At 41.7% G+C, this 20033-nt stretch overlaps 3 protein-coding genes across 7 annotated transcripts in view; all 3 read left to right on the top strand.

Moving 5' to 3' along the window:
- The window catches only part of DBF4B (DBF4 zinc finger B), a 47500-nt gene that overhangs the window by 9258 nt on the left and 18209 nt on the right, over positions 1-20033 (top strand). For 2 of the 4 annotated variants that reach the window (XM_057535414.1, XM_007180182.2), the window contains exons 1-3: positions 6317-6660; positions 7117-7179; positions 19469-19623. In XM_057535414.1, coding sequence (XP_057391397.1) covers positions 6639-6660; positions 7117-7179; positions 19469-19623 — 240 coding nt within the window. In that variant the 5' untranslated portion in view covers positions 6317-6638. Of the gene's footprint in view, positions 1-6316; positions 6661-7116; positions 7180-19468; positions 19624-20033 lie in introns of those variants that run through there. The other 2 variants (XM_057535413.1, XM_057535415.1) reach the window with 2 other exon arrangements.
- LOC102997787 (calmodulin-alpha-like) lies at positions 478-1622 on the top strand. Its single transcript, XM_057535416.1, has one exon. The coding sequence runs from the start codon at positions 556-558 to the stop codon at positions 1003-1005; it is 450 nt and encodes a 149-aa protein (XP_057391399.1). The 5' UTR covers positions 478-555; the 3' UTR covers positions 1006-1622.
- LOC103021155 (protein tyrosine phosphatase type IVA 1-like) lies at positions 2534-3136 on the top strand. Of its 2 annotated transcripts, none has more exons than XM_007180185.2 (2): positions 2534-2719; positions 2813-3136. In XM_007180185.2, the coding sequence occupies exons 1-2, from the start codon at positions 2615-2617 to the stop codon at positions 3134-3136; spliced, it is 429 nt and encodes a 142-aa protein (XP_007180247.2). In that variant the 5' UTR covers positions 2534-2614. The 2 variants fall into 2 exon arrangements, with proteins under 2 accessions (XP_007180247.2, XP_007180246.1); XM_007180184.2 differs by having other exon boundaries at positions 2534-2950; positions 3008-3136.

Raw genomic sequence — 20033 nt, 5'->3', positions numbered from 1 at the left:
AGGCTCAAGAGGGAGGGGATATACATATAGCTGATTCACTTTGTTGTACAGCAGAAACTAACACAATATTGTAAAGCAATTATACTCCAATAAAGATGTGAAAAAAAATAAAAATTAAAAATAGGGACTTCCGTGGTGGCACAGTGGTTAAGAATCCGCCTGCCAATGCAGGGGACACGGGTTTGAGTCCTGGTCCAGGAAGATCCCACATGCCGCGGAGCTACTAAGCCCATGTGCCACAACTACTGAACCTGCGCTCCAGAGCCCTCGAGCCACAACTACTGAGCCTGCGTGCCACAACTACTGAAGCCCGCATGCCTAGAGCCCATGCTCTGCAACAAGAGAAGCCACTGCAATGAGAAGGCCGCGCACCACAACAAAGAGTAGCCCCCACTTGCCACAACTAGAGAAAGCCCACGCGCAGCAACGAAGAACCAATGCAGCCAAAAATATAAATAAATAAATTTTTAAAAATAAAAATAAGCCGGGTCCGAGTGGAGCGAGCGAGCTGAGTGGTTGTGTAGTCGAGTCCCAGAGACCGGTAGCGCTTGCAGCATGTCTGACCAGCTGACTGAAGAGCAGATTGCAGAATTCAAAGAAGCTTTTTCACTATTTGACAAGGATGGTGATGGAACTATAACAACAAAGGAGTTGGAAACTGTAATGAGGTCTCTTGGGCAGAATCCCACAGAAGTAGAGTTACAGGACATGATTAATGAGGTGGATGCTGATGGTAACAGCACAATTGACTTCCCGGAATTTCTGACAATGATGGCAAGAAAAATGAAAGACACAGACAGTGAAGAAGAAATTAGACAAGCATTCCGTGTGTTTGATAAGGATGGTAATGGCTATATTAGTGCAGCAGAGCTCCGCCATGTGATGACAAACCTTGGAGAGAAGTTAACAGATGAAGAGGTTGATGAAATGATCAGGGAAGCAGATATTGATGGTGATGGTCAAGTAAACTATGAAGAGTTTTTACAAATGATGACAGCAAACTGAAGACATTGTACAGGATGTGTTAAATTTCTTGTACAAAATTGTTTATTTGCCTTTTCTTTGTTTGTAACTTATCTGTAAAAGGTTTCCCCCTATTGTCAAAAAAAATATGCATGTATAGTAATTAGGACTTCATTCCTCCATGTTTTCTTCCCTTATCTTACTGTCATTGTCCTGAAACCTTATTTTAGAAAAATTGATCAAATAACATGTTGCATGTGGCTTACTCTGGATATATCTAATAAGCCCTTCTGCACATCTAAACTTAGATGGAGTTGGTCAAATGAGGGAACATCTGGGTTATGCCTTTTTTTTTTAAGTAGTTTTCTTTAGGAACTGTCAGCATTTTGTTGTTGAAGTGTAGAGTTGTAACTCTGCGTGGACTATGGACAGTCAACAATACGTACTTAAAAGTTGCACTATTGCAAAATGGGTGTTTTATCCAGGTACTCGTACACTATTTTTTTGTACTGCTGGTCCTGTACCAGAAACATTTTCTTTTATTGTTACTTGCTTTTTAAACTTTGTTTTAGCCACTTAAAGAAAATCTGCTTATGGCACAATTTGCCTCAAATCCATTCCAAGTTGTATATTTGTTTTCCAATTAAAAAATTACAATTTAAAAAATAAATAAATAAATAAAAATAAGCCCTCTGAGGGACTTCCCTGGTAGCACAGTGGTTAAGAATCTGCCTGCCAGTGCAGGGGACACGGGTTCGATCCCTGGTCCAGGAAGATCCCACATGCCACGGAGCAACTAAGCCCATGCGCCACAACTACTGAGCCTGCGTGCCACAGCTACTGAAGCCCGCACGCCTAGAGCCCATGCTCCACAACAAGAGAAGCCACCGCAATGAGAAGCCCGCGCGGAGCAATGAAGACCCAACAGAGCCAAAAATAAATAAATAAATATTTAAATAAATAAATAAATAAAAATAAGCCCTCTGTGTGTTAACATAAATGATGTATTTTTAATGGAAATAGAATTAGAAGAGTGGCATTATTGTACATTTCTGCAAATCTCTTTAATACCTGATTTAACAGAAGAGTGTTGGATTCTCATTTTTGCCTCTGCATACTCCACTGAACATTCATGAGAGAAAGAGAGCAAAAATGGGTAATGAGCATTCAGTGCCCTGAGAGTGAAGCTACAGGAGTGGACCTTTCTTGGGATAACCAAACCTACGCCAAGAGAACGGGCTGGAAACAGGTTCTGTGGTGTTCTTGGTCACCCATTTATGGAATTTCAGAAGGGCAGTGGAGATTACTGCCAGGCACAGCATGACCTCTGTGCAGACAAGTGAACTGTAGAAATTCATTACTACTCCACCAAGAAGCCCCCATAAAAGTGGTTAACCTGGACACAGAAGTGTTGAACTGAAATCCTCAGAGCGTTGTACTTCCTTTCTACTGCCTCAGTATTACTGGACTGAAGAATTGCTTCTTGTTAGGAGGTTCATTTCGTTTCCCATTACTCCCAACTTCATACTCAAAAGCACTGAGAATTTCAAGTGGAGTATATTGAAGTAGACTCAGTTTCTTTGCATCATTTCTGTATTCAGTTTTTTAAATTCTTTCATAACCCTATTGAGTGTGTTTTAACTAAATTAACATGGCTCAAATGATCCACGCAGCTCCTGTGGAAGTCACTTACAAGAACATGAGATTTCTTATTACACACAATCCAACAAATGTGACCTTAAACAAATTTATAGAGGACCTTAAGAAGCATGGAGTTACCACAATAGTAAGAGTATGTGAAGCAACTTACGACACTACTCTCGTGGAGGAAGAAGGCATCCATGTTCTCGACTGGCCTTTTGATGATGACACACCACCATCTAACCAGATTGTTGATGATTGGTTAAGTCTTGTGAAAATTAAGTTCCGTGAAGACCCTGGTTGTTGTATTGCTGTTCATTGTGTTGCAGGCCTTGGGAGACCTCCAGTGCTTGTTGCCCTAGCATTAATTGAAGGTGGAATGAAATGTGAAGATGCAGTACAGTTCATAAGACAAAAGCGGCTTGGAGCTTTGAAGAGCAAACAACTTTTGTATTTGGAGAAGTATCGTCCTAAAATGTGGCTGTGCTTCAAAGACTCCAGTGGTCATAGAAACAACTGTTGCCTTCAGTAAAACTGGGGTGCCTGATGCCATTGCTTGGAAGTGGAAACTAGACGGGATGGAATTTGTCATACGTGTTAGCCAGCACGTTGGCTTGGTGAAGTCTGATGAAGCTTCCATAGGAGTGTTGAAAAGCAGTTTTACCAGGCCAAAACCTGGCAGAATTGCGACTTCTATGTTTGGGTTATGATCAACCTACTTGGGACACTTAGCAAAGGATTCTTGCTGTTCAGCATTTAAAATGTGCTTATCATTTGTACCAATTGACCTTTCCTGAAATCATGCAGTATTGAGTCATGTCTTTAAATCTGTTTCCATGCCAGAATCTTATCAATATATAAGAAATTTAGAAAGACTAGGTGCCAAAATACCCAGGACAATACTTGTATATTTTTGGTATCATATAGGACTAAAATCCCAGGAACTATGAACACTCTGGACCTTGTGTAGTTTATTCCTTCCATCATTTCAAACATAGAAAGTAGGGCCTATAAGGTTCTTTGCTCACAATTCCCACATTCATACCAGTATACATCAGATCTGCTCCTTTTGTTTTTTTTTTTTTAATTACCCAAGTCTTACAGTGATTATCTAATGTCTTTCTGTACATCTCATTTTGTGCTGTTATAGAAGACGTCCATTTTGAAAATCTACATTGTACAGAAGCACATGTCTTTAATGTCTCCAGACAAAAAAGCCTTACAGTTAATTTTAATGTTTGCACTTTGGGGTGCAACTTACAGGGAGGGCCTGATGAAAGAATGGGAGGGGGCTATTAAGTACTTTTAGTAAAATGTTGCCTTTGTCCTGTGCAGGACATACAGAATATGCCCTTTAACTTAGTAAATATTTTTTAAAAGGTAGAAATACTTTGTTATTGTAGCTAAAACAATTCTTAATCATAAAATTTCTGAAATTCTTGTAATTATTTTTCAAACTTATCTGAAGTTGTTTACCAACTTAATTTTGTTTTGAAGTGTGATTCCCAACCTCTCTTGCAAAAAAAAAAAGAAGTGGGTTTACATTTAATACTTTATATGCCTTTTGAGCTGTGTAACTTAATATTTGGATACTTGACAGTTTGTTTTATTATGTAATTGATAAAATGGTGATGTGTATTAACGTTAGCTCAACCATATATTTATACTGCCCGGGAACATGTGGTTATAGTTCTGTGGGAGAAATAATTTGTCAGTGTTCACCAGCTTGTAAAAATCTAGTGCGAGGGCTTAAACCTTAAATAAATGATGAAATGCATTTATCGTCATTGAAAAAAAAAAGGATAATGATGTTAGTATCACTGTAAAAAGTTTCGACCTCATGGAACCTTCTGAAAGGGCTGAACCACACTTTGACAATCTTGAGCTAGATTCTGATATGGTAACAAATGATGCCCAAATCTCAGTAGGTTACAACAACAAAGGTTTATTTCTTTTTTTCTTTTTTTTTTTTTTAAGGTGAATGGCTTTTTAAAAAATTTTTATTTATTTTATTTTTGGCTGCATTGAGTCTTCGTTGCTGCGTGCAGGCTTTTATCTAGTTGCGGCGAGCGGGGGCTACTCTTCCTTGTGGTGCGTGGGCTTCTCATTGTGGTGGCTTCTCTTGTTGTGGAGCACAGGCTCTAGGAGCGCAGGCTTCAGTAGTTTTGGCTCGTGGGCTCAGTAGTTGTGGCTTGCGGCTCTAGAGCGCAGGCTCAGTAGTTGTGGCGCACGGGCTTAATTGCTCCGCGGCATGTGGGATCTTCCCGGACCAGGGCTGGAACCCGTGTCCCCTGCGTTGGCAGGTGGATTCTTAACCACTGCGCCACCAGGGAAGCCGTATTTCTTGCTCATGCTACACATCCATTATGGCTTGCCCATGGTTCTGTTCCAGGTACTCTTCACCAAAGAACCCATGTTGACAGGGCACCCTTTGGCTGGACATTGCTAGATAGGGGAAGAGAGAACTTGGTAAACCAGCCTGCCTTTTAAAACTTATTCTTGGAAATGATGTGTGACTTTTTTCCTTTTTTCATAGCCAAAGCAAGTCACATGGCCAAGCTGGATTCTTCAGAGCTGAAATGTATAATCTTCTGCAGGGAGAGGCCCCATGGGAAGGGATACCAAGTATATGTGGTATATAAACTTCTACCATGGTGCTTAAAGAATATCACTGGTTGCTCACGGAGAATGGATTATACTGGGAAGAGGCAGGAAGCTATTCAAGAGTAGAAGTATGTTAGGAATTGACTGCAGTACTTTAGGCAAGAAGTAACAGTGGGTTGGACTACAGTGGTGGCAGTGATCTGATTCAAGATGGAATTGGTAGAATTTGTTCTGGGAGTGGGGTGGGGATAAGGGAAAGTACTGAAAGATAACTTCTAGGTTTGAACAACTGAGTGGATGATGTGACATTTACTGAGATGGGATAGGCTGAGAAAAGGATAGGTGAGGTTTTTGGGGGGGGGGGGTGGAACAAATGTGAAACATATTAAGCCTGAGACGCCTATTTTACACCTAAATGGAAATGTCTAGTAGGTACTTGAATATATGTCTGGAGATCCGGGGAGATGTCAGAACTCGGGCGTTAGCATAGAGCTGAATTGTAAGGCCATGGAGTTGGAAGAGATCTCCTTGGGAGAAAGTGTTAATAGGGAAGAGAAGAGGGCTGAGGGTTAAGGGCTAAAGTCTTGGCCTACGCCAACATTTTTAAATGGAAGTGGCTTTGGATCCAGCAAAGGAGGTTGAGGAGGAGCCATTGAGGTAAGATGAGAATGGGTAGAAATGGAAGCAAAAAGAAGAAAATGTTTCAAGAAGGAGGGAGTAGTCTGTTTCAATGTTCTGTAAGTCAGATAGGATTGGGGAAAACGCAAGTCACAGTTGATAAGTGGAGGGGTGAGGATCAAACTCTAATTGGGTGAGTTGAAGAAAAAATGGGAAGTGAGGAATGGAGACACCACTTTTGAGAATTTTTTTTGGGGGGGGGCGGGTGGATAAGTGGAAAAGGGGAGACAAAAGATGTGAAGATGAAATTATGTGTACGTGAAATCTTTATGTAAACTACAAGCGTTAAGCTTATTTTGTTATTTATTATTGAACTCCTAGGAATTTCAAACTAGCTCAGTGTGAAGAATCACTAAGATGCTACTGCTAGTCTCCAGCTTGCTGGCTATTAAGGCTCAAAATATCTCCAGCCTATGAAAAGCCGAGACATGAAGAGACAGAAATAGAGAACAGAGCGGAAAACGAAGGGGAAGGGGGGAAAAGGTTTGCTGAGTTAATATTGTCCTCCCAGGGCCTCCGTAGGGCAGTCTTGCAGCTCTTACGTAATTTTAGAGGCGGAGCCGACAGGAAATTTAAACTGAAGCCGCGGCCCAGGGCGCCTAGAGAGTGATGTTATAGTTACAGAGGAACAGCCGGTGCACTGGCGGCTGAAAGAGCTCATGGAACCCGCGAATGTGATACGGCGGCCTTAAAGGAGTACGGAGGCCGAGAAAGAGCCGAGAATTTGAGGAGGGAGCCGGGAAAGGGTACGGATGCCGGGAAGGGGAAGCAAGGGTAAGAAGCAAGGCGGAAAGGGTCCTAAGAGTTAAAGAAGGGTACGGGGTTGGAAAGTGGGCACAGGAATTAGGGAACAGATAGGTTCGGGAGCTGGGGAGAGTAGAGGGACCGGGAAGGGGTCACAGGAATAGAGGGGACAGAGGTCTAAAGGGGGACTGGGGGGACAAGAGCCTGGAGGGAGGCACGGGAATTGAAATGTAAGGCAAGGGGTGGCCAAGAGGCCACGGGAGTTGAGAGAGCAGAGTGTGAAAGGGGGCGGAGGGACTGAGGGATAAGAGCCTAGAAGGAGGCGCGGGAGTGGAGAGGGGACGTGGGTTGGGATGGAGTTGAGTCTTGGGGTTCCCGGGACCCTCGATGGGAATTGTGCGGGGTTTGGGAGGCGGGAGGAGGGGATGATGGAAGGTCGAAGGCTAGTAAAGGTGGTTCAGCTGCTGTTTTGTCCTTCTTTTTCAGGCAACGATTGCCTTGAACTGGAGAGTTCAATGGCTGAGAGTAGGCTCCGGGCTCCGGACCTAGGTGGGTAACAGGTCAAACCTAGGGATGCAAGGTCACAGTTGCTACTCCCGCCCCAGAGTCTCTTGGGAAGAAAAGGCCGAGAAATGTTAACTCTCTTAGGGTTTTCTAATTACTTTGTGTGGCGGAGGGGGAGGGGGGGAGTGGAGTATGTGTTGAGGGATGTCATGGATCATTTAGGAATTCATGATAAAGGTCAAACAAGAGCTTTCAGTCAGATATTATGAATAAGATTAGAAGACTTGCTAATTATTAACTTATAAAACCCGTATTCATGGTTATTTTTACCATAAAATTCTTAAAGTTATCGATAAACTTAAATGGCCCCACCCAATTAGATAAGTATTTTAGCATGTAGTCACTTCCCTCAGTACTGCCTTCTCCCCTCTTAGCATTATCTAGTTTGAGTTCTGGATTGTTACAGATATGCCATTTGTTTGTTGCCTTTTAAACAGTGATACACTTCACTAAATTATTTACTCTCCCTTCCCATGTCTTGTTGCTTTCTTCTGGATCTATTTCTCTTTTTGCTGATGAACTTTCTCCAAGAGTGTTTTCAAAAGGGGGCTTTATGTGATAAACTTTCCGAGGCTTGTATGCCTGAGAACATGTTTATTTCACCCTTGTATTAAAATTCTTGAGACAAAGTTTTTTTTCCTTCAACACATTGAAAACTGACAGTGGTTTCTTCTTGCAAAAAGTAGGTGCTGCTGAAAATTGATGTCAGTCTGATTCTTGTTCCTTAGTTTGTGACCTGCTTTTCTCTGTAGAAGATTTTAGATTATTCTCTTTATATTTGTTCTTAAAATTCACTATACCATACCATGTGTGAATTTTGGAGGGTTTTGGTTTTCATAAAAATAAAATTATGAGAAATGAAAACAAAAATTACAGTTTTATGCTTACACAGTTTATTTTATTTTTTAAATGAATTTATTTATTATTTATTTTTGGCTGCATTGGGTCTTTGTTGCTGCGCGCAGGCTTTCTCTAGTTGCGGAGAGCGGGAGCTACTCTTCATTGCGGTGCGAGGGCTTCTCATTGCGGTGGCTGCTCTTGTTGCGGAGCACGGGCACTAGGTTCACAGGTTTCAGTAGTTGTGGCTCGCAGGCTCTGGAGCGCAGGCTCAGTAGTTGTGGCACACGGGCTTAGTTGCTCCACAGCATGTGGGATCTTCCCGGACCAGGGCTTGAACCCATGTCCCCTGCATTGGCAGGCGGATTCTTAAGCACTGCACCACCAGGGAAGTCCCTATGCTTGCACAGTTTAAAAGGCCAAGGTATATCTCACACACACACATACACACACACACACAAGAATGGGAGTTGCTCCTCCTTTCTTAACTCCTGATTCCCACTCCCTAGGGTACAACCATTTATGCTCTTTTAGCTAGTTCTTCTAGTATTTACCTTCTTATTTCTAAATAGCATGCTCATACTGCTTTTGTTGTTTTCAATTTTAAATTATATCTATTGATTTTCTAATATAGAGGATAAAGAGATTTTTTTGGCCCCCTCTCCTCTACGCCACACATAAACACATACACATTTCCCTCCTCTCCTCCCATCCCCCCAATATATATGTAGTAATTTTTGTTGTCATTTTTGTATTTACATTATGATGATATTAGCTCTGCCATATAGCAAACTGAAATAAGCTTTGTTTTCTGTGTATGGATCACTAATTCATGTCCAAACTCTTTGCCAAAAATATAAACCTTCTCTCAATACTTTCAAGCTCATCAGAGAATCAGTTTCTTCTTTGTCTGGGGGACATACCTCCTGAGACCATTTGTCTTAGTACCACAGTCTGGTCCAGCTGTGCACTAGGCCTGTTGCACTGATTCCATCCTAGGATCTCCCTTCATCGTTCTGTGGAATTCCCTTTGCCGCTTTCCTCTGTAGGGTTCCCTGTGTTCTAAATTCCGTATTTTCCTCTCTGTTCGTTTACGTCCTCATTTTGGTCGAGTACATCTTCTAGTATAGCTTCCTGAGAAAGGGTATGTGACAAATAAATTTTTTGAGACCTTGTAGGTATGACAGTTCTTTATGCCACGTAAAGAGTTCTAGGTTGGAAATAGTTTTCTCTCAGAGTTTTGAAGACACATTTCATCTTTTAGCTTCCACTGTGCTGTGGCAAAGTCTGATGTTGTATTTCCACCCTCCTCCTGAACACTGCAAGAGTCTAGACCCCATGTGCTCTGAACCACCCCTACCCCATCTAGCATGATTGCTGTATAGCAACAATACTGTTGTTATTGTATGTCTCTCCTTTTTACTTCCGAATTAGTCGTCATTATGATTGTTTTACACAGTCAGTGATTGTTTAGATTTATACATATTTTTACCAGTTTGGGGACATTTCAGTCCTTCCTTCTGGGTTCAGTTTCCTTCTTTCCAAAGTACACCTTTTAGAAGTCCTTTAGTAATAATTGGTTGATGATAAACTGTTTGGGCTTTTGTTTAAAAAATGTGTTTGGTTTACCCTCATTCTTTATTTAATCAGATGTAAAATTCAAAGTTGACATTTATTTTCCCCCAGCATTGTAAATACTTATTTTAATAAAATTAAAGTATTTAATAATTTAAATACTTATTTTATAGTCTATGTCTGATCATTCTGTTTGATGCTCTTGGGGATCCAATCTTGCTGTCTTTAATTTCTGCTGATTCTTATCCATGATGGTTTGTTTTCTTTGTATGTTTTTTAATGTTGGAGTGTGAGCTAATGTTAGATGATGCTTTATCTGAGGAAATTCAGGGAACTCTGGACTGAGCTATGGACCTCTAGAGTTGTTTTGCTTTTGATTATTTGAGGTGTGGCCAAGGTGTTACTAGCTGGGATTACTTTTTACGTTAATCTCTCTGTTTGGTGGTGGTGGTAGTGGGTTCTTAGACCATGTGACTAGTATGAATTTGAATTCCAGACCCTTGGGAATCCTGTGGTTTTGGATTCTCAGTTAAGACTTTCCTTTCCTGTGGAGCCCAGGCTAAGGTAGATGGTATTCCTTTTTGTCTCTTCTGGTGGATGAATTATTTTCTGGCTTCCCTTTTCTCCTAGATTCGTGCAGGAGTTCTCAATCCTCACTCCCCAATTTAGACTGGCACAAGACCTCATCTCCAGGGCTCCATCGGGCTCTTCGATCCTAAGCCCTTTGCTTTTAAGCCCATGGACTTCCTCAGGGCAGTCAGCGTTCACTTTCACCACTGTGGTTGTCAGTTTTCTCAAAATTTGGGGCACTTCTGTTGTCCTCTTACTTATCAGTGGACTTATCAGTTAGATGGGATTTGAATTTCTATTTCCACTGGTATTTTGAGGTATTTTGTATTAGGAGGGCTTTTAGATAACCTGGTCTCCAGTATTGCCTGAAATGAAACCAAAATCCTCTCTTTCTCCTCAGTGTCCTGAAATTTCATGACCCATTTTATTTCATGGAGCTAGGTGGAAACTTCCAATCTGGAAGCTTATATTCTTTAGTTCTGGAAGTTGTTGGCATTATTTCTGTAATAGCCATCTCCTCCATTTTCTTTCTCTTCTGTTTCTGATACTCTGTGTTGTTCAGATATTGGATCTCATGGGCTGGTCTTCCATCTTTCATCTATTTGTCTTGCCTTCTATTCTCTGGAAATTTTCTTCAACTTAATCTTATATCTTTATGTTGAATTTATTTCCATAGCATATTTATACATTTCTAAGAGCTTTTTCTGCTCTGCATGTTTCCTTTCTTATAGTCTTCTCTGTGTTTAATGGGTGCATCGTACATATTCCTTTGCCTCTCTGAGGATACTAATGGTATGGTTTTTGTTTGTTTTCAGTTTTCTTCTGCTTCCTGCATCGTCTCTATTTCCTCTAAGTTCTTTTTTCTGTTTGTTAGCCTAATTTCTCGTTCAAAGCTTTCTTTAAATGTCTGGTGATCTCTGATTACACATTCATATTTAAGAGTGAGGCAATCAAATGCTAATTGGAAGTTCATGAGAGGGAGCCTTTCAGCTGGCAGACTTTGTTGTAGGTAATCTGGCTGGTACCTGGCAGTTGGGAAGATGTCTTAGTTCACGCTGTTTTAACAAAATTCTATAGACTGGGTGCCTTAAACAACAGACATTTATTTCTCATAGTACTGGGGGCTGGGACATCCAAGATCAAGGTGCCAGCAGAATCAGTTCTTGGTAAAGGCCCTCTTCCTGCCTTGCAGATGGTGCCACGTTGTTGTGTATTCATATGTCCTCTTTTTTTAACGCACTCAGCGGAGAGAGTGAGCTGTGGTCCCTCTTCCTCTTCTTATAAGGACACCAGTCCCATTACAGAGGCTCTACCTTGTGATCTGTTCTAAATCTAATTACCTTCCAAAGGCTACACCTCCTAATATCATTATAGTGGGAGTTAGGGCTTCAACATAGGAACTTAGGGAGGCACAGATATTCAGTGCATGACAAGGGGAACCCCACATGTAACTATTTGTATGTTTTTGTCTTGAACCAGTAAGTTCCCTACAGAGGAATTCCTCTGATCCTCTGTCTGGTAAGTGTAAGTGTGGTTGTCAGCATTCTGGTAGCTCAGTGGGGGCATTGGTCTGCGTGTCTCACTGTTCAGTATATAGACATCCTCTTAATCTGTATTTTCTTTTCTTTTTTTAAAAATTTTTTAAAATTGCAATATCATTGATGTGCAATATTATATAAGCTTCAGGTGTACAACATAGTGATTCACAATTTTTAAAGGTTATACTCCATTTATAGTTATTATAAAATATTGGCTGGGAATTCCCTGGCTGTCCAGTGGTTAAGACTCCATGCTTCCACTGCAGGGGACACGGGTTCGATCCCAAGTCGGGAAACTAGGATCCCGCATGCTGTGCGGCGCAGCCAGAAAAAAAAAAATTGGCTGTATTCCCTGTGCTGTAAAATATATCCTTGTAGCTTATTTATTTTACGCATAGTAGTTTGTACCTCTTAATCCCCTACCCCTATCTTGCCTCTCCCCCAGTCTTCTGTATTTTCATTGGGGCTTAATCCCTGTTCTCAGCAGGTTTTCTCAATGTCAGTACTATTGACATTTTGAGCCAGATAGTTTTTGTTGTAGGAGGTTGTCCTGTGTTTTGTAAGACATTAAGCAGCATGCCTGGCTTCTACCCACTAGATGCCAGTAGCACACCCCACTCCCAGTTGTGACAACCAAAAATGTTTCCAAACATTGCCAGATTTCCCCTGAGGGGGCAAAATCTCCCCCAGTTAAGAACCGCAGCTCTAGTCTTCTGCTGGGGTGGGAGAGGGTTCTGGGAGTCTAGCTGTTCCTTTTAAAGGCTTTCAGATAATCGTCTTTTTCAGCCCCATTTTACTCTGCCATTCTCCTACATCTGCTCCCTCCAGTTTTGGGGCCTTTTGAACTCCAGATTGCTTCTTCTTGGCTTCAGATTCAGCTTTCCCTTGTCTCCTGTCTGTTTTTCACTCATCCATCTGCTTCCAGCTTCCAAAATTTTACGGCATCTCTTACCTGGTATCATATTCTTGCCAGTGTCTTTGTTCACTTTTACTCCTTCTCTTGTCATTTTAGTGGGATTTGGGGAGAGAACAAAAGTTCTCCACATTTATTCAGAAGCCTGGACCATTATTTCTTCACCCCATTATTTTTTTTTCATCTTTGCAACTCCTCTGATGTTCTTAACACTTCTTTCCCTATCCTTTGCGTTTCTTCATTTCCCTGATGTCCAGTTCTTTATCTCTTCCTGATACCTTCTGATTTTAACCTGATCTACCAGCTTACACTATGTTGTGATATTCAATTCATCTGTTGAGGTTTTATTTTTCTTTTCATTCTTCATTTTGAAATAATTTCAGACTTACAGAAACTTTTCAAAAATAGTGAACGGGCTCTTGTATACTCTTTACGCAGCTTCTCCCAAATAGTAACATCTTATGTAACCATAGTACAGATAGAAAATGAGGAAACTAGTGTAAAATATTAACTAATCTACAGATCTTACTCAGATTACCAGTCGTCCCCAATGTCCATTTCCTGGCTTCAGATCCAACCCAGAATCACTTGTTGCTTTTAGTTGTCATGTCTCCTGCGCCTCCTCTCCTCCTGTTTGGGAGTAGGTTCTCATTCTTTCTTTGTTGTTCACTCCCTTGATACTTTTGAGGGACAGACTGTCCCTCAATTTGAGTTTGCTTGCTTTGTCCCCACGATCAAATTCAGGTTGACACAGAAGTGATGTTGTGCCCTTCTTAGTGTATGGTGTCAGGAGGCACGTGACGATGATAAGGCTCATCACTGGTCACATTAACTTTGAGCCCTTGACTAAAGTGGTGTCTGCTGGGTTTCTCCAATATAAAATCACTCTTTTACCTTTTGTAATTAATAATTTATCTTATGGGAAGACACTTCGAGATAAGGAAATATTGAAGTTTAAAAATTGTTTTTGGGAATTCCCTGGCGGTCCAGTGGTTAGGACTGGAGCTGGGGGCCAGTGAGCCCGGGTTTGATCTCTGGTCAGAGAACTAAGATCCCGCAAGCCGCGCAGCGTGGCCAAAAATTTAAAAAAAAAAAAAAGAAAAGTTTTTTTATTGAAGTATAGCTGATTTACAATATTATATTAGTTTCAAGTGTACAGCATAGTGATTCAGTATTTTTACAGATTATACTTCATTAAAAGTTATTACAGGGGGCTTCCCTGGTGGCGCAGTGGTTAAGAACCTGCCTGCCAGTGCAGGGGACACAGGTTCGAGCCCTTGTCCAGGAAGATCCCACATGCCGCGGAGCAACTAAGCCCGTGCGCCACAACTACTGAGCCTGTGCTCTAGGGCCCGCGAACCACAACTGCTGAGCCCATGTGCCACAACTACTGAAGCCCGCACACCTAGAGCCTGTTCTCTACAACAAGAGAAGCCACTGCAATGAGAAGCCTGCGCACAGCAACGAAGAGCAGCCCCTGCTCGCCGCAACTAGAGAAAGCCCGCGCACAGCAACACAGACCCAATGCAACCAAAAATAAATAATAAATAAGTAAATAAATTTTTTTAAAAAAGGTATTACAGGGAGTTCCCTGGTGGCCTAGTGGTTAGGATTCCAGGCATTCACTGCCGTGACCCAGGTTCAATCCCTGCCTGGTTGGGGAACTGAGATCCTGCAAGCCACGCAGCGCAGCCAAAAAAAAAAAAAAGTTATTGTACAATAATGGCTATAATTCCCTGTGCTATACAGTATATCCTTGTTGCTTTAAAAAAAGATTTAACAACAGTTTTATTGAGATATAATTCACACACCATACAGTTTATCCTTGTAAAGTGTACAGTTCAGTGACTTTTAGTATTGTATATTCACAGAGTTGTGCAACCATCACTATAATCAGTTTTAGAACTTTCATCACCCCAAAGGAGAACCCCACACCTATTGACAGTCACTCTCAATTTTCTCCTAAGCCCCCAGCTCTAGACAGCCACTGTTCTAACTATAGATTTGCCTATTCTGAACATTTCATATAATTGGAGTCCTACAATATGTAGCTCTTGTGATTCATTCCTTTCACTTAGCATGATGTTTTCACAGTTCATCCATGTTGTAGCATGAATCAGTGCAGCATTCCCTTTTTTTTAATTAAAAAAATTGTTTATTGAGGTACAATTGACATACAACATTCCTTTTTATTGTTGAATATTATTCTGTTGTGTGGATTACCACATTTTATCCATTCAACAGTTGATGGACATGAGTTTCCACTTTCTGGCTATTATGAATAATACTACTGTAAACATTTGTTTCCAGGTTATCATGTGGACATATATTTTTTTCCTTGAGTGTACACCTAAGAGTCATATTGCTGGGTCATATGGTAACTCTCTGTGTAACCTTTTGAAGAACTGACAGACTTTTCCAATTGGCTGCACCATTTTACATTCCCACCAGCAAAGAATGAGGGTTCCAATTTCTCTGTGTTCTCACCAACACTTGTTATTATCTGTCTTTTTTTGTTAAAGCCATCCTAGTGGGTATAAAGTGGTATCTCTTTGTAGTTTCAGTTTGCATTTTCCTAATAGCTAATGACCTTGTGCATCTTTTCATGTGCTTATTGGCCATTTGTATATCTTTGGAGAAATGTCTATTCATTGCCCATTTTTAAATTGGATTTTTTTTTTAATATTTGAGGGTTTTTTTAACTATTATATTTTTTACGTCCATTATCTCCAATTAATTCTTTTCTTTACCTGATGTTCCTATTTTGTTTCCAGTATGCTCCTTGCCTTCTTGAGGATATTTATTATGCTTTAAAATTCTTTTTTCTGTCTGGTCCATTACTTACGAGAGAAAGACAACCTATACCAGAGAAAGCATCTTTTATAGTACTTGCTTTCTTCAGTTGCCTCGTATTTTCTTAGAAGCTACTGTTCTCTTGAGACTGTTAGCCACTCTGATTGGTAATGTGCTCCTGGAAGAAGATGCAAAAGCTTAGGTTCCCATGTTATGCCCCTCCTTTGAGCTTAGGGGTTGGGGGTTGGATAGAAGAGGAAAACCACCCCAAGGTGGGGAGCCCTTGGTTCCAGTGTGGGCTCAGTCACCCCCCCCCATTTGCAGCAGCATTCTGAGCGCCCCAGTACACACACATTACTTTGTACTACTCATTTGCAAGAACTGTTCCCTTGAGTTGTAATTACCAAACTAACCAAATGGATGGGGCAAGGGAGGGAGGCTCATTCGTGCCAGCTTGACCTCTTGTTAACTGTTTCTCTTTCTCACACACACAAGCATATTCACCCCAAGGTAGGCTCCACCACTGCCCTGATGTTACCCTACTGTCTCTGGTTGGTGCTGGGCTGCTTATCTGGCACAGGCAGTGACCCACTGAGCACAACTAGAAGGCATTCTCCAGTCTCACCCTCCTGCGAGTCCTGGCATTCCGCTCCAGGCTTGCTGTTCACCCAGCCTCCTGTTTCTGACTCTGGCATCCATCTAATTCCCTCTTCAGTGGCCTTCCTAGGATTAGGTCTTGTGGAGAATGTCACAGGCCTTGTGTGAAAGTCAAAAGGGCTTATTCTGAGAAAGCCTTCTATACAAATATTGAATCCTTATGTTGTATCACCTGGAACTAATATAATGTTGTATGTCAGTTATACCTCAATAAAAAGAAAAAGAGGGACTTCCCTGGTGGCACAGTGGTTAAGAACCTGCCTGCCAGTGCAGGGGACACGGGTTCGAGCCCTGGTCTGGGAAGATCCCACATGCCGTGGAGCAACTAAGCCTGTGCACCACAACTACTGAGCCTGCACTCTAGAGCCCGAGAACCACAACTACTGAAGCCCGCGTGCCTAGAGCCCATGCTTCGCAAAAAGAGAAGCCACCGCAGTGAGAAGCCCACGCACCGCAGCGAAGAGTAGCCCCGCTCGCCACAACTAGAGAGCCCCCGCGCAGCAACAAAGACCCAATGCAGCCATAAATTAATTAATTATTTTTTAAAAAAGCAAAGAAAAAGAAAGCCTTCTGGAGAAGGTGGCCTTGGGGAGGGAACCAAAATGGCTACAGTTATAATAATTCCCCTGGCTGACATTCAGCGCATACTCCTGGTATGGCTGTATCAGATGTTTCTGGCTAGTCTCCATTCTGAATGGTTGGTGCCTGTTAAGTATTTGAATAGCTCCTCAATGAGGGTGGGTATTTATCATTATCACTATTTCAGAAGTGAGGAAATAGGGTTTCATAGACACTAAGTGAGATTATTGTGACTTACCCAGGGTTACACAGCTAGTAAGAGGGTGAGGCAGGACTCAGAACAAAGGCCTTTTCTGTAAAATGCCAAGCTGACTTTCCAGTATTTTCTGCCTCTATATACCTAGGACTTTCAGGAAAAGGGAGGTTTATGGGACCAGAAGGTAAGTGCTTGAGGGTCAGGTGCCAGCTGAGGATGGGAGAGCAGGATCTGGTTTAAGCATTATGGGAATGATGATGTGTAAGTCAGAGGTCTCTTCCCAAAATGGTTCCCAGTCTACTGGGGAGGTCGGAGGTGGACCTGAAGGAGTGAGTAAACAAGAATATGAAGCTGAAAATACTAAGAGGACAGACAATAAGTAATATGGAACTCAGAGAAAGAAAAACAGTATCTCATCAGGGCAAGCAGGGTTTAACTGAGGAGGTCCAATCAAAAGTCTGACTGGGTGGTAGATAGGAAAAATGCAGGAATTCATGGAATCGAAGAGTTTTAGAAGATTTTATAAATTTATTTATTTATTTTTGGCTGTGTTGGGTCTTCGTTTCTGTGCAAGGGCTTTCTCCAGTTGCGGAGAGCGGGGGCCACTCTTCATCGCGGTGCGCGGGCCTCTCACTGTCGTGGCCCCTCCCGCTGCGGAGCACAGGCTCCAGACGCGCAGGCTCAGTAGTTGTGGCTCACCGGCCTAGCCGCTCCGCGGCATGTGCAATCTTCCCGGACCAGGGCACGAACCCGTCTCCCCTGCACTGGCAGGCGGACTCCCAACCACTGCACCACCAGGGAAGCCCCTAGAAGATTTTAAAAAATACCAGGTCCATGGGACTTCCCTGGTGGTCCAGTGGCTAAGACTCTGCGCTCCCAATGCAGGGGGCTCGGGTTCGATCCCTGGCCAGGGAAATAGATCCCGCATGCCTCGACTAAGAGATCCCGCACATGGCAGCAAAGATCCCATGTGCCGCAACTAAGACCCAGCGCAGCCAAATAAATAAATAAATATTAAAAAAAAATAAAATCAGGTCCAAACCCCTCATTTAAAGTCTAGCAGTTTTACTAACTATATCTTGGTATCAGCTATTCTGGGTCAATTTTATAAGTATGTGTCTTGCTCTTTCAATATGTTAGTTTCAAATATGTATTTTTATTTCAGGAAAGTTTTTAGAGTTTTTAGTGTTCTGGGTGTTTTTGTTTGTTTGTTTTAGTTTTTGTCTTCAGAGACTCTGATTATCTGTATATTAGAACTTCTGTGCTTATCTTCAGTATTTGCCACTTTCTCTTGAATCCTTTTTATCTCTTCAAATGGTAACATTTTGTTGTGGAAGTTTTCAAACCTGCAACAAAGTCGAAAGCAACAGTGAGCACAGACACACCACTTAGATTTTATCATTGACATTTTATTTGTTGTGTGTGTGTGTGTATGTGTTTTGGTTTTTTGTTTGTTTGTTTTGTTTTGTTGTTTTTTTGGCCACACCATGCGGGTTTTGGGATCTTAGTTCCCTGACCAGGGATTGAACCTGGGCCCTGGCAGTGAAAGCACCGAGTCCTAACCACTGGGAATTCCCTATCATTGACATTTTAATATATTTGTTTTATCACATATCTATCCATCTTATTTTTGATACACTTCAAGTAATTTGTAGACATTATAATAATTCAGCATGCATTTCATTGACCAGAATTCCATATTTGTTTGTAGTTTTTTTCCTTTTAATGTAAAATGTGTATACAATGAAATGCACAATTCTCAAAGGTATGTTCATTGAGGTGGGGTTATTTTAGCTTTATTGAGTTATAATTTACATACTGTAAAATTCATTTTTTGTAAATGTACACTTGCAATGCTTTTTAGGTAATTTACAGAGTTGTGCAATTAACACAACAATCTAATTGCAGAACATTTCCATCACCCCAAAAAGAACCTCATGCCAGTTTGCAAACACTCCTCATCCCCACCCCCAGCCCTAAGCAGCCACTAATCTAATTTCTGTCTCTATATATTTTCCTTTTCTGAACATTTCATAAAAATGTAATTTACAGTATGTGGTCTTTTGTGTCAGGCTTTTCTCACTCAGCATATTTCTGAGGTTCAGAACTGTAGCCTGTTGCTGTAGCCTGTGTCCATAGTTCATTCGTTTTTATTGTCAAATAGTATTCCATCGTATGGATAGACCACATTTTGCTTACCATTTTATTTACATTTGAATTGTTTCCACTTTGGGGCCAAAATGAATAATGCTGCTGTAAACATTCTTGCACAAGTTTTATTTGGAAGTGTGTTTTCATTTCTCGTGGGGGAATGCCTAGGAGTGGAATTGCTGGGTTTCATGTTAACTCTATATTTAACCTTTTGAGAAACTGCCACACTGTTTTCTAAAGTGGCTGCACCATTTTACATTCCCACCATCCATGTATGAGGGTTGGGTTTCTCCGCACCTGGGCTTCCTGAGGACAGGAACACAAGTCTCGCGTCCACCTTGGTGGACAGGTGCCCGGGGCCTGGCCAGGTGCCATGCAGGGGCTGTTGGCGAGGGCTGATTGACCTGCAGTACTCTTTCTTACCTCAGGCTTCTCACTTTGCTCCCCTTTGTTGTTGTTTTCTAGGGGCTCAGCTAGGAGTTTCCAGTTGTCTGGGAAAATGCCAGAAGAGCTCACCAGAGGCTGGGAGGCAGCCCTTTTCTGGAAAGTCCTTTTACTTGGATCTGCCCGCTGGCAAGAACCTCCAGTTTTTGATGGGGGCCATCCAGCAGCTGGGTGGGGTATGTAACCTGCTTCTCTCCTGTGGTACCATGTGCCTTTGCGCGTTGTAGGCCAGGAGCTGGAGAGGGATTATATCTGTGACCCCCAGGTATTTTCAGGGGTATCACTACATTTTCCAAAGCAATTTAAGTATAAACCATTTTTTAAGAATAAAGTTAAATTTGTTCCCTAATTGGAAAAGTAATATCTGTTCATTCTAGAGACTTTGGAGAACATGGAACTGTTCAAGTAACAACCATCATTGTGATATATTTATTTTCTTGTGGATTCTTTTCTTCTTTCCCTTCCCTTCCCTTCCTCTTTCTTTCTGTCTCTCTCGTGGCTTTATTGAGATATAATTCACATACCATACAATTCACCCATTTAAAATATACAGTTCAATGGTTCTTAGTATATTCACAGAGATGTG

The sequence above is a fragment of the Balaenoptera acutorostrata genome, chromosome 20, assembly GCF_949987535.1.
Source record: "Balaenoptera acutorostrata chromosome 20, mBalAcu1.1, whole genome shotgun sequence".
Taxonomy (NCBI): Eukaryota; Metazoa; Chordata; class Mammalia; order Artiodactyla; family Balaenopteridae; genus Balaenoptera; species Balaenoptera acutorostrata.
Note: the sequence above shows the minus strand (reverse complement) of the source record. Positions and strands in the feature narration are given on the sequence as shown.

Coding starts and splice junctions, on each gene's coding strand:
- LOC102997787 (XM_057535416.1), top strand. CDS start 556: ATGTCTGACCAGCTGACTGAAGAGCAGATTGCAGAATTCAAAGAAGCT.
- LOC103021155 (XM_007180184.2), top strand. CDS start 2,615: ATGGCTCAAATGATCCACGCAGCTCCTGTGGAAGTCACTTACAAGAAC. Junction 2,951..3,007: donor CAGGCCTTGGGAGACCTCCA/GTGCTTGTTGCC, acceptor GATGCAGTACAG/TTCATAAGACAAAAGCGGCT.